We start from the raw sequence: 11,802 nt of genomic DNA, 5'->3' as shown, positions 1-11,802 counted from the left end.
GAGGGATGGGGGGAAAGCCAGCGGGAGGACAGGTGAGACAGCAGGACAGGTGAGGCGGGCCCTGAGGGGGGCGGGTGGGAGCCAGGTGAATGTACGGTTCTCGGCGGCCGAGGGGGGGGCGGGCGGCAGGAGAAGGCCGAGGGCTGCGGAGGAGGAGCCCCCCAGCAGACAGCGGCGAGCGACTGACCGCGGCCTTCTGACCAGGACCGGAGCAGGGCCCCAAGCCCCCGGGCCCGGCGGGGGACGCGCTTCTCTCCACACCCTGTGCTTCAGCAGTTCCGGCCGGCGGACCCAAAGGCGGAGAGGTGAGTGTACCCTACTTTTGTCTCCGGCTCGGGGTCCCCCAGACGCGAGACTACTGCAGTGTCCTTCGTCTGTCCTGTAAGTGGGACCCCCCCCCACGCGCACATACACACGCATGCAGACCAGACTCCCACCACTCCCCTTCCCTGTGCCTTCCCGGCACCCCGGATCTTTGGAATTGATTTTCACTGCGAGGAAAGGTGGGCGGAGGGTCCCCAGAAACTTTCTCTGCACTTCTGGGATCAGACCGGCGGCTCCGGGATGGAGAGAGGGTGAGGCGGCGCCGAGCGCTCCCCCAGTCTCCTCCGTGACTTGCGGGGAGACCCCCGACCCGCCCGAGCTGAGGGAATGGAAACGCTGACGGACTCTAACTAGGACAAGGCGCCCCCCCCGCGCCCCCTGGCGCGGTGGGCTGGACCCGGGCCAGTGGCACTGGGGGCGGGGGGAGCGCAGGAGGAGCCGCGGCTGGGGGGAAAGTTACCGGCTGGACTATTCGGTTTCCTGCGCCTCCGGAGCCGCGCTCCCTCTCCAGTAGTGGGGCTCGGCGACAACCTCCGAGCGACACAGATCGACCCCTCAGTCTCAGTCCCTTCCTTCAGGCGCCGGTCCCGCCGCCACCCTTCCCAGGCCGGCTCGTGCCCCCAGAACCCGAGAGCGAGGGCGGGTGACCGGGAGGAGTTCTGCCCCCACCCGTCCCCCCGCTGGCTCCCGCGCACCTGCCCCTCCACAGAGTGGGGGTCGCTACTGTGTAGTCGTGGAAGCTACTGGGAGCGCCGCTGGCAGAGGGCTGCCATTCAAAGGGGTGGGGGGCGCTGCTTTCCATTCCCAGCTTTCGCTCTCTCCTCCCACCCCACCCCAAGTAAGAGAGCGACGTGTCCCGGCCAGAGCGGGGGGGGGGGACGGGAGTGGGGGGGCGGCGTGGGCAGCGGGTTGTGCCCGGACACGTGCCTGCCCAGGCGCCCCGGCCCTGCTGGTGTTTGGAGAGAGGGCGGGTCCCCTGCCCCCCGCCCCGCACAACCCCCACGTATCAAAGGGCGGCTGAGACGTGGTGAGACCTCGGGGCGCCCTGCGGGGGGGGGCGGGGAGCCTGGGTCCGGAGCAGGGGAGGGGCAGAGGCGCGGGTGCTAGCTGACCCACAGGAAACGAGCGCTGCTGACCTAGTTTGGGACACCGGAAGTGGGTGCTGAGGAGAGGGGGAGACCAGCAGGCTGTCCTGGCTTCCGGGCCAGGTGGAGGGCGTTCTTGAACTGACCCCCGCCTGAGCGCCTTGCAGACCCCTAGCTGCAGCTGAGAACGGGAGTGAGTCAGCGCAGCCATTCCCCTTCCCCCAGCTTATTTCCAGAGGACGGAGGCAGTTCAGCGGGGGCTGGGGGAGCCAGACTGAGCTGTAAGGGGTTAAACCAGGATGGGGACTCTCTGTTCCCAGAGGGTACATGTGTGTGTGGGGGGGTGAGGCCTGGAGTATTATGGGGTTGCCTCCCGCTCCCCCCCACACACACTAACTGGTTTGGTCACCCCTGTACCTGCCTGGCACTGCTGGCAGAGCTGGCATGGAGTGGGCATCAGGTTGGGAGGGGAGAGTGGGCACAAGGAGTGTTGTGCAGGGCTGGAGAGGGACGTATTTGTGACTGAGTTTGGGTGGCAGTTACTGCTTCTCATCAGTGGTGACTGGGGAGAAGGGCAGGGGGCTCCCCCTGGAGCAGCTGATGAAACAAGAAGAAATCTCTGTCAGTGCCTCCTGTCCCTGGCCCCCGGGACCCCAGCTCCCCCAGCGTGCCTCCGTTACGTGGTTGCTGCAGGCACGATGCAGTGTGCTGGCACCCCCAGACACGGTCCCCTCCCTTGGGTACCACATCCCCCAGCCTTAGCACAGGGGTCAGAAAGGGGTCACTGTCACCCGAAAGGGGCTCTAGGGAAGGAAGAAGGCAGTGCCCACCAGGTTCAGGTGTCAGGGACAGAGGCCTGTTCTAATAGGGCACTCTCATCACTACGCAGCTCTGGCTGATATGGACCCCAGTGTCTGGGAGACAGATGTTGACCTCTTCCCCCTTCCCCGTGGTGCCCCCTGGCACCCAGGGCCCCCAGCTCCCCCTTGGCTTAGTGCCCGCCCTGGGAGGGCGCGGGGGCAGCGGGGGCTGGGCTAACAATGCACCATCGGGCCCTTTGTGTGCTTGCACTTGGCACCCTGGGGAGGGTGGGGGAGGGGGCCCAGCGGGCATGGGGGGCGGAGCGCCTCTGGGGTGGGGACAGTGAAGGCTGGGGGAGAGAAGCAGAGAATGAAAGCAGGTGGGGAGGAAAGGGAAGTAGGTCAGATAGGGTGCTGGCCCCCTATTCCAAGCCAAGGCTGAGAGAACCAACCCCTGATTGTAAGGCCTCCCAGATGGCACCACGCTGCCTGGGGCACTGCCTAGGACCGGTCATTTGGGGTCAGAAGTCACTGCCCAGGGGACTGCTCACATGGAGGAAGCCTGGCCTGGTACTGCCCCCTTCTTGGTGGCTAAGAGACCCAGTTCTGGTCCAAGGCCGAGGCCCTAAGATGGGTAGTAAATGGGCTCCAGGCAGGGCACTGCCCTCTGATAGGAGCCTCTGGACCTGCTTCAGGGCTTCCTGCCTCCAGCCTGCTTGGTTCCATGACCTTCTGAGAGTTAAGACTGCTCTGCCACCAGGCCTTGGGGCCTGTGGCTGTTTTGGCCTAGGGCTGAAGAGGAGAGTGGGGGTAGGAAGGTGGGGACAGGAGACGGATAGGACCCTGGCATGGGGTGTGCCCGCTCTAGCCTCTTCCCCCTCCTTCTGCTGAGTAAACTCGTGAGTAAACTTGACGTTTTGCCCGGACAGTTTGAAGTTGCCTTGCTGCCCCCCCACCCCCAGTCCTGCCAACACACAGGTGGCCAAGCGCCAAGGCGGGCCTGGGGGACTGGGGGGAAGGGGTTAGAGCTACTGTTGTCCACTATCAAGGGCTTTGGAGGGGCAAGGAAGGCTCCCCCCAACCCACCCACCCAGTGCACTCAGGTCTTGGCAAGAGTCTTAGCTGGGGCCTGTAAGCATCTGTCTCAGAGCCTTGGGGAGCCCAGAGAAAGTGGCCTCGAAACAGAGCCTCTGCCCACTTCTGACCTCCACCCCCACTAAGGAAAGGCACCCAGCTGCCATCTGGCCCCCTGAGTTGCCGCCTCTGACGCTCACAGGCTGCCTGGCCCAGAGGGAAAGCTACCTTTAGCAAATGCCGCAGGGAGACCAAAGAGGGCTGCCTCTTCACTGCACCCTTTAGTTGAGGTGGGTGGGAGGCTGGTGGCCTTGGCAATTTAGCCCTCTCTTCACTGAGCCCCCCCCCCCCCCCCCCCCCCCNCCCCCCCCCCGCTGCCATGGAAGGTCGCATCCTCATTTGCCAGCACAATTCCTTCAACTCAAACCTGGGCCTAACCCCACACATACCTCCCTCTACCACACTCCCCATGAGGCCTGGCCCTGACCTCCCCCAACCTCTACCTCTGCCTGCTAGCATCCCAGAACCAAGTCGGCCTTCAGAGCTCTCCAGCCAGCAAATACCTGTGCCAGGTCTAGGGGTGGGGGTGCCCCAGGCCAAAGAGGGCTTGTGGCAGGCAAATGGACCCAGTGACCCCAGTAAACACACCAGTTTGCTACCAGTTGGCATCCCTAATTCCTCTTATGCCTTCCCAGTCCCTGCCAGGCTTCGGAGTGAGGCTCCACCAGGCCTTTGCTTTCGACCTCATGTCTCTCTGGCTTCAGTTTCCTTCCTGTTTCCACCCCCCCCCAACTCCTCCCCACCCATATGCCCCTTTCAACAGACATCCTCTCCTCCTTCCTTCCTCCTTTCCTCCCCTTTGCCTGGGAGAAGGGGTCCTCTCCCCCTCCACCATGGACCTCCTAGCCTTTAACCTCGTCTAAGAAGATTTCTGACCAAGTCTGGTCTGCCCTCCCCCCACCCCCATCAGCAAGGCTCTGGGGAAGAGAACAGAGGACTTCTCTTGGGAACTACAGCTCCCAAGGTACATGCAGAACAATTGTGGTGCATATTGGGAGTTGTAGTCCTTGCCCTCTCAATTTGGTGAAGTCTGGAAATGTTGCCAGATGGGACTAAAAGCCAGGACCGGGATGAATTGGAACATGGGTACCCTCTGCATCCCCCCCGCCCCTGCCACCTTGTTCTCACCATCCTGTGCCCACGTGACACCAAGGACCCGTGATTAACCTCCCTCTCCTTTGGGACGTGCTACCATTCTTACCTTGGAGCCCCACCCAAGAAATGCCCCCACCCTGCCCTGCTGCCCCTGGCAGGGATGAAATGGAGGGGCCCCATGAACCCCTTCCCTGCCCCCTGCCCTCCAGGCTGGTTCCCTGCCTTTATGGGGATCAAAGGGCAGAGAGCAGCCCCACCCCACTCCCTTGCAGGCTATGGGCACCAGGGCTCTCAGGAATTGCGGGGACTTTGGTGCCCAAGCAAATGCTTAGGCAGAGGGAATCCTGGGAGGCTGGCACCCACCTTGGGGAACGGAGCTTTCTGTAAGTGCTCTCCGGGCTGTCCCTAGTCTCCTGGGCTCTCCGTGGAGGCCGTGACTTGTGTGCTGCCTCTTGAGGAGATGGCTCAAGAACAGGGTCTTGGGCCTTATCTGTAGGACCTAGGGGACTGGACCCGCCTGACTGGCACCAAGGCACAGGGGTGACCCTCCCCCACCCCAGGCCCACAGTTGGCATGGGGCGCTGGTAGCAGGGGGGCAGGAGGGAGAGGAGGGCAGGACTGCCAGCATCCTGGTGGGTAGGTGCCAACCGGGCCGGGAGCTGGTGAGGGGCAGCAGGCCAGCGGCGTTGAGCCAGCAGCTGTTGGGGGGAAAGGGGAGGGGATGTTTTAGGGGGCATTTCGGTGGTCCTCCCCAACCCAGGAGGACTTGGATTGGCCCAGTGTCTACAGAACATTAGGGCACCCCTGGTTCCGGGAATAAGAGACCCTAGGAGTTGCTTAAGTGGAACTTTGTGGCCCACCCATCTCTGGGCTCCGAGCCCTCCTGAGTTGCCCCTCAGGCCCAGGCGGGTCCCACCCAACCGGCCAGGGTGGCAGCGGCTTGCGCAAGGGGTGGGGCTAGGCGCTTCCCAGCAGATGCCCCCTCCTGGCTCCTTCCTCTTTCGGTGCCCACAGCTCCCCTCATCTGTCCACCCCCCTCAGGCCAGCTCCGTCCCCCTGATCCCCCTGGCCATTGGGGGCTGGCACAAGGGCTGCCCCCTGGCCTGGTTGGCAGGGGCTGGCGCCCGGGCAAGGAACTGTGGTATGTGAGTGGGTTTGGGGTGAGGCATGGGGAGGGCGGGGTGCTGCCTTGCCCAGCCCCTGAGGGCCCCAGCCCAGTACAGGGTGGGGAGAATTCGGTCAGCTCCCAGGGGTCTGAGGGGCCTACTGGGGTCTGGAGGGCCTCCCTGTGGCCCCCTATGGTGCCACATGCCCCGAGGGGCTGGGACCTGGGCACCTGTCACCCCTGGCACTGACTGTCCAGGGTTCCCCTCCTCCCTCTTCTGGCCACTGCCGCCTCCTGTCCCCTCCCCTCCCTTCTTCCTTCTCCTGGTCCCACCTCCAGCAGCCTCTCCCGTGGCTCCTCCTCACCTCTGTCCTCCTGGACTGTCCCAGCTCCTACCTTGCCTACACTCACCTTTTTCCCCTTTCAGGACTGAGTAAGGACGAGCGGGGGTGGGTACAGCTGGGGCTTCGGGCACCGCAGGCAGAGACTTTAGGCCCTCTCCCACGCTGCCAGCCCTCTGGTAACCCCTCCCTCCAAGCTGGGGGGAGGGGGGACAGCACCCAGAGGGTTAAGGCTGTAGGGGGGAGGCCCCCAGCCCGGCCCTCCCCCACCCCTCCCAATGCTCCCCCCAGGGGCCAAGAGGAGTTGCCGGCAAGGCCCCTCAGCGTTCAGGTGAGTAGGCCCTGCTCTGGCTTGGGAGATCAGGCCCCAGGGGAGGCTTGGAGGCCTAGAATTGGCCAAGGGTCAGAGAGGGACTGAAAAACAGGCTAGGAAGAGGGTGTCCAAACTTCTCCGGGAAGGTTGAGGGAGCTGAGGGTCTAAGGAGCTGAAGTGTGGGGAAGCTTCAGCGCTCAGGGGCCCCAGGAGGACAGGGCAGCAGAAGGGGCCTACAGGAGCTGAAGGATTGCTGGGCCAGGACAGGAGGTTGGACAGGCTGGCAGGGAGCCGGGCTCCGGGGATCGGGCTGGGGTGTCCTCTGGGGCTGGGGGGCTCAGGTTTCTGCCGGCGGCTTGGCGGGTGTGGGGTTACCAGCCAGCTTGGTTACCCAGCCGGAGACGCTAGGCTGGGGGGAGGGGGTGGGCCCAGGGCAGACCCTGGCACCTTGTGCTGTCTCCTCAGGCCCTAAGGGGAGCTGGCATTGCCCAGGCAGATCCCGCTGGGAACCCTGATGGCCAGGGTCTGTCCAGGTGCACAGTTGCCTGGCCCAGGGTGGGTACCCTCTGGGGAAAGCCCAGCACCTCCAGGGCTGGAAATTCTGACGGGCAGAGAGGCCTAGGTTGTCCCCCCCACCCCACCCCACATCCGCTCTCTCCGCACCGGCTCCCCCCACCACCACCCATCCTCTCCAACTGGCCCCCAAATTTCAATCCTGTGCTTCTTCCAGAAGGGTGGCATGGGTACCCTGAACGCGGCCATCCCATGGCAAGACCAGGCCTTGGAAGGCAGGCCTGGCTCCTTGATTTGATTCCTCGGGCCCCTCTCTCTCTGCCCACCAGCCTGGGGAGAAGAGAACGGACGCTGGGAGCAGGGTGGGATGGAGGAAGCCAGAGAGGCTGGAGTGGAGACCCGAGGGAAAAGCAAGGAGAGGGCGAGGCGGCTCCTGGGGGCCAAGGGCCATGGATGCCCAGAGTGGAGGCAGGAGGCTGGACACCACTGAAGGGAGGAAAGCAAAGGATGGTCGTGGTGAGGGTACACGGTTGGCCAGTCAGCAAGGGGACGGCAAGAGGAGGCCGAGAATAGGGGCCAGGAGTGGACAGTGTCTGCTGGGCAAGCGTCCCCAAAGGTGAAGGAGGAAGGCTGGGGAAAGGAGTTGCCCCCCTTCCCTCCTCTACCATCTTCCCTCACACCCCGCAGTGCGGGCCCGCGGGCCTGTGGGCTAGGGCAGGTGTCAGGGAAGGAAAATGTGGAGGGGCAGGGAGATCGCCTCATTTCAGGGAGCACCAGGAATTGGGGATTTTGAGGGAGGAGAGGCTTAACCCCCACAGCACCGGGAAGCAGCCAACTCCCCTGGCCTCCTTCCCCCTTCGTGGCTTGCGGTCTCCCTTCCCCGCCTGGCCCCCAGGAAGTGTGAGTGCTGGGGGTGGTGAGGTTAGGAGGGGGAAGCGGCATATGGGGGATGGGTAGGGCACGCACTCGCTCAGAGGGGCTGGGGTGCGGACCCATGGGCTTGGTACATGCTGGGGCATCCCTGGGCCAGGGGCCTCGCCTTCCAAGCCCATACCATCCTCCATGGGACTCCCTCAGCCCCTTATCCTCCCTTTCCAACTGGGCAGTCCAGGTGGCTCCAGCCCCTGGGCTCCAGAGGCCCTGGGAAGCATAGGAGAAGCTGGGGAGCTAGGATTCCTGGGTCCCTGAGGACTTTGGACTGGCTGTCCTACTTCCCCACCCCCCTGGTCCAGCCACAGGCCAAAGCCCTGGCTGCGTGCAAACTTAGCTCCAAAAAAACAGGAAGAGAACCTGAGGCTGGAGTTGGGGTGGGGGTGGGGGGCAGAAGGAGAAAGAAGTAAGAAGGGGGGGTGGCTAGCCAAGGTGGGGGGTGGGCACCGGGAAGCGCCACAGGCCTCCATCACCCTGCAGGAGGATGTCACAGACAGACCTCACCCTCCCTCACCCTGAGCGGCTGCACCTGGAGATGGGGGGGGGGTCTGTGTGCCTGTGTCTCAGCCCCATATCTATTTTCTCGGCTGCTAATCCTGGTCCCGCCTGCTGCCCCCCACACTAAGCCTCACTCTCCTAATCCCCAGGGTGTGGGGAAGGGGGGTCACCTTCACTATCTGCCCCTTGGGGGCCTGTATCCCTGCTGTTCCACTGGTTCGAGCCAGCAGTCATGGCCCTGGCGCCCCCAGCCCTGCTCTGGACACTGCCTGAGGTCAGCACCTGCAAAGACTTCCAGGCTCCTTTTTCCCTTCCAGGTCAGGGCCAGTGCTCTCCACCTTTTGGTTCTTGGTGTGGACACACCCCAGCAGGTGTGCCCTAGGGCACTGAGGGGTTAGGGGATAGGGGCTCCTACCTTTGCCCCCCTCCTACCTTTCTTGCCCCAGAGTCTTCCTCCCCACCAAAGATGGGGCAGGCTTGACTCAGGGCCCAGTTTCAAGAGAGCTGCCCACCTGCTTGGCCGGTCTAGCAGGCCTGACAGTGAGGGGAGCCTGGGGGGGTGGCGGGAAAGGGGGAGTGATGGGGCGGGGCCCCCAGTTCTTCCCCCTACCAGGCAAACAGACCAAACAGACCTTGCCTGGTTCCCTGGCACAGCTGCCCCCCCAACCACCACACACACCCATGCCCACAAGGCCTTAGCAAGAGGGGGCATGCCAGGCTGGGTGGGGATGGGCCGCCCTCATGGGGCGTCAGGGGACTGGGCCCTTTGGGATGCAGATGTGGGAAGGGTGTCCAAGGTGGGGTGGTCATCCTGACACTGGTGCCCCACCCCCCAGGTGATGGGGCTAGGATTGCCCCCTTGGCCTGGTTGGCACCAGCATCGTTCCAGGCAGCACCTAAGTTGGCATGGGCACCAAAGCCCTGGGTAAGGGCTGGGGGAGTTTCCCAGAAGCTAGAGAACCTTAACACCTCCCCTTCCTAAGTGTGTCCTCTGCCTCTCCCCTCCTTCGTTGCTACCTCGTGGCCATGGGCATTGGAATTGGGCCTAAGGGGTTAAACACCCACCCTTGCCCAAGCGCCCTGTGTGAGTTGCTGCGTGGTGAACCAGCCTGAGCCTGTGACCTGACAGCAGGGTCAGCCAATCAGCACCCTGCCACACCAAGTTGCCGCGGAGACCGGCCCTGGGGTGGGAGAAAGGAGGCAGGCTCAGCAGCAGGAATGGGTGGGGTGGGGAGGGAAGGAGGGAGAGGGATGGGGCAAGCCACGTGCCTGCGGGTGCCCAGCTCCAGGCCAATGGACAGCGAGGACAACCCCACCCATCCCCCTCGGGAGGGACAGGATCTGCCTGGGCCCAGGAGGGTGCCCACTGCTGCCGCTGCCCACCCTGTTTTTGTTTGTTCCTAAGTCCTGGGGCCATTTGCCACTTGCTCCGTTTGTAAAGTGCGGGCAGGAGAACCAAAGGGAACTGGGATTGCTCCCAGGGAGAGAAGCGGTGTGGGGACTCCAGGTGGGAGCAGGGGGCTTGCTGAGGGCATTTGGGTGTACGTACAGGAAAAGGGAGACACGTGGGTGCTGCTCCCTGAGGGCACCCATGCAGGAGTCCCGGTGTCACAGAGAAGGTGACAGACTGGGAGGCAGGCAGAAACAATGTACTTCTTGTGTTCTAAAGGGGAAATCTGTGGCCCTTGACTCCCCAGCTCCCTGAAAAAACCTTTTCCCTCAATGGCCAGGGCTGAGCAGCTGTTGGGAGTGGCAAAGAAGACACTGACCAGGGTCAGTGGGACCCACCCTAAGGACCACGTAGGTCAGCCTTTACTCTTACAGAGGAGGAAACCGGCCTCCTGAGTAAAGGAAGTGACTGATCCAAGGTCATGCAGCTGGTGGTAACCTGACTCTTTAGGGTGATTTGAGGGAGGGAGACCCAGCTGTCCCCAAGCAGTCTCCCAGTAGAGGCCATCTGTGTAGCGGAGTCTGCCCCTGGGCGAGGCCTCGTTTCTCCCCCCAAGGCCAGAGTGTTTATTGGGCCCCCACACGTGGTCTCATTTACCCGTCACCGCAAGCCTACGGGACCGGTGGAATTATCCCCTATTGTAGGCTAGGAACGAGGCTCAGAGACTAGCTCCTGTGTGTAAGTCACCAAGCTGGTCGGCCACAGATGGAGGGTTCAGACTTGAGCCTGGCTGACTCCGGAGCCTCGCTCTTTCCGGGCCCCAACTCTGTCTCCACTCACCTCAGACCCACCTACCTCATGCCGGGCCGACCGGCTGAGCTCTTGGGACCTCCACTCCCACCCACTCCTTGTACAGCCGAGGAACCGATGCCCAGGCAAAGGGACTGACCCAAGGTCATTCAGCAAGCTAGCGGCAGACCCAGGACTCAAGCGGCTCTCCTCACTTCCAGGCCAGGCCCACCTATCACCCTCCTGCCCCTGCACCAGCCTTGGGGTACTGCAGCTTGAAGGGGAGAGCACAGCATGTAGAAGACGACCCTCTGGAGAGGGGGGCTCTCCTGACTGGCCAAGAATGGGGAGGGAAGGTGCTGGTGGTAGCTGCGGTGGGGAGGGGTGGAACTGGAACTTGGCCTATTGGCAGTGGGGGAGGGGGCGGGGATGATGCTTATCTGTGCGGGGCAGGAAGCACCCGAGCCAGCCAGCGACACCCCAGCAAAGGGTGGCTGCTCCTTGGCCCCCTGGGGGAGGGGAGGATGTGGGGGGAGGGATGCTGGGAGCTGTGTTTCCCTTTTGGCCTGGGGGGGCGGTGGAATCTAAAAGGGGAGATGAACTTTTAGTAGGTGGGGGAGGGGAGGAGGAGGAGGAGGGTGAAGGTGAAGGTGCTGGGAAGCTGCCTGGTGAGTTTGCAGAGCCTTTTACAGAGCACCAAACCCTCTGTGGGGGTAACTTGGGTGGAAATACCTGACCGCGCCTGGAGCAGGCCTTGGTCCAGCGTGAATCTCAGCTCTGTCCTTGGCCACTCTGGCTGTGGGGAGGCTCCATCATAGATTGTCACCCCACTTCTCAGATGATTGAGCCCTGAGTCCTTCACGAAGCCTGGGCCAGGACCCGTTTCCCCATCCAGTGCTCCCTGCGAAGGCATGGGGAGTGGAGCAGGCGAAGCAGATGGGGCTCCAGCAGGTCAGGGCTCCCGCACGCAGGGGCAGGCACGACTGTGCGGAGCAGCTGGGGACACAACTGTGGGCCCACTGTCTGGGTTTGAACGCCCTGCTGGACCTCACTTGGAAAGTTGCTCCCCTGTCTGTGCCATCGGTTCCCTGTCTGTGAGAAGGCTGCTGATCAGTCCTTCAGAGGGTTCTGGAAGATGAGCTGGGTGTAAAGCCCTGAGTAGGGTAGCTTGCGCGCAGTCTCCTGGGTCGGGAAGTGAGGCTGGCGCTGCTCCCTTGGAGCCCCTCACAGGGCTGAGTGCCCTTCACCTGCCGCTCTCACCACCCTGCAGGAAAACATGGGGAGCCCTGAGGACGACCTCATCGGGATCCCCTTCCCCGACCACAGCAGTGAGCTCCTGAGCTGCCTCAATGAACAGCGGCAGCTGGGCCACCTCTGCGACCTCACCATCCGGACGCAGGGCCTGGAATACCGCACCCACCGGGCCGTGCTGGCCGCCTGCAGCCACTACTTCAAGAAGCTCTTCACCGAGGGGGGCCGGCGGGG

General features: G+C 63.4%; 1 protein-coding gene and 1 long non-coding RNA gene across 2 annotated transcripts in view; both read left to right on the top strand.

The window, feature by feature from the left end:
• On the top strand, nucleotides 1-306 carry LOC117803502. Its single transcript, XR_004627470.1, has 2 exons — nucleotides 1-49; nucleotides 205-306. It is a non-coding gene; the product is annotated as an uncharacterized LOC117803502 (long non-coding RNA).
• Nucleotides 307-5,351: 5,045 nt separating this feature from the next.
• ZBTB7B (zinc finger and BTB domain containing 7B) overlaps nucleotides 5,352-11,802 on the top strand; it is a 9,253-nt gene continuing 2,802 nt past the window's right edge. Inside the window, exons 1-3 of the mRNA XM_034667690.1 lie at nucleotides 5,352-5,579; nucleotides 6,176-6,215; nucleotides 11,588-11,796. Of these exons, the coding sequence (XP_034523581.1) occupies nucleotides 11,594-11,796 (203 nt within the window). The 5' untranslated portion in view covers nucleotides 5,352-5,579; nucleotides 6,176-6,215; nucleotides 11,588-11,593. The remainder of the gene's footprint in view (nucleotides 5,580-6,175; nucleotides 6,216-11,587; nucleotides 11,797-11,802) is intronic.

The sequence above is a fragment of the Ailuropoda melanoleuca genome, chromosome 8, assembly GCF_002007445.2.
Source record: "Ailuropoda melanoleuca isolate Jingjing chromosome 8, ASM200744v2, whole genome shotgun sequence".
Taxonomy (NCBI): Eukaryota; Metazoa; Chordata; class Mammalia; order Carnivora; family Ursidae; genus Ailuropoda; species Ailuropoda melanoleuca.
This window is presented reverse-complemented; position numbering and strand designations above follow the sequence as displayed.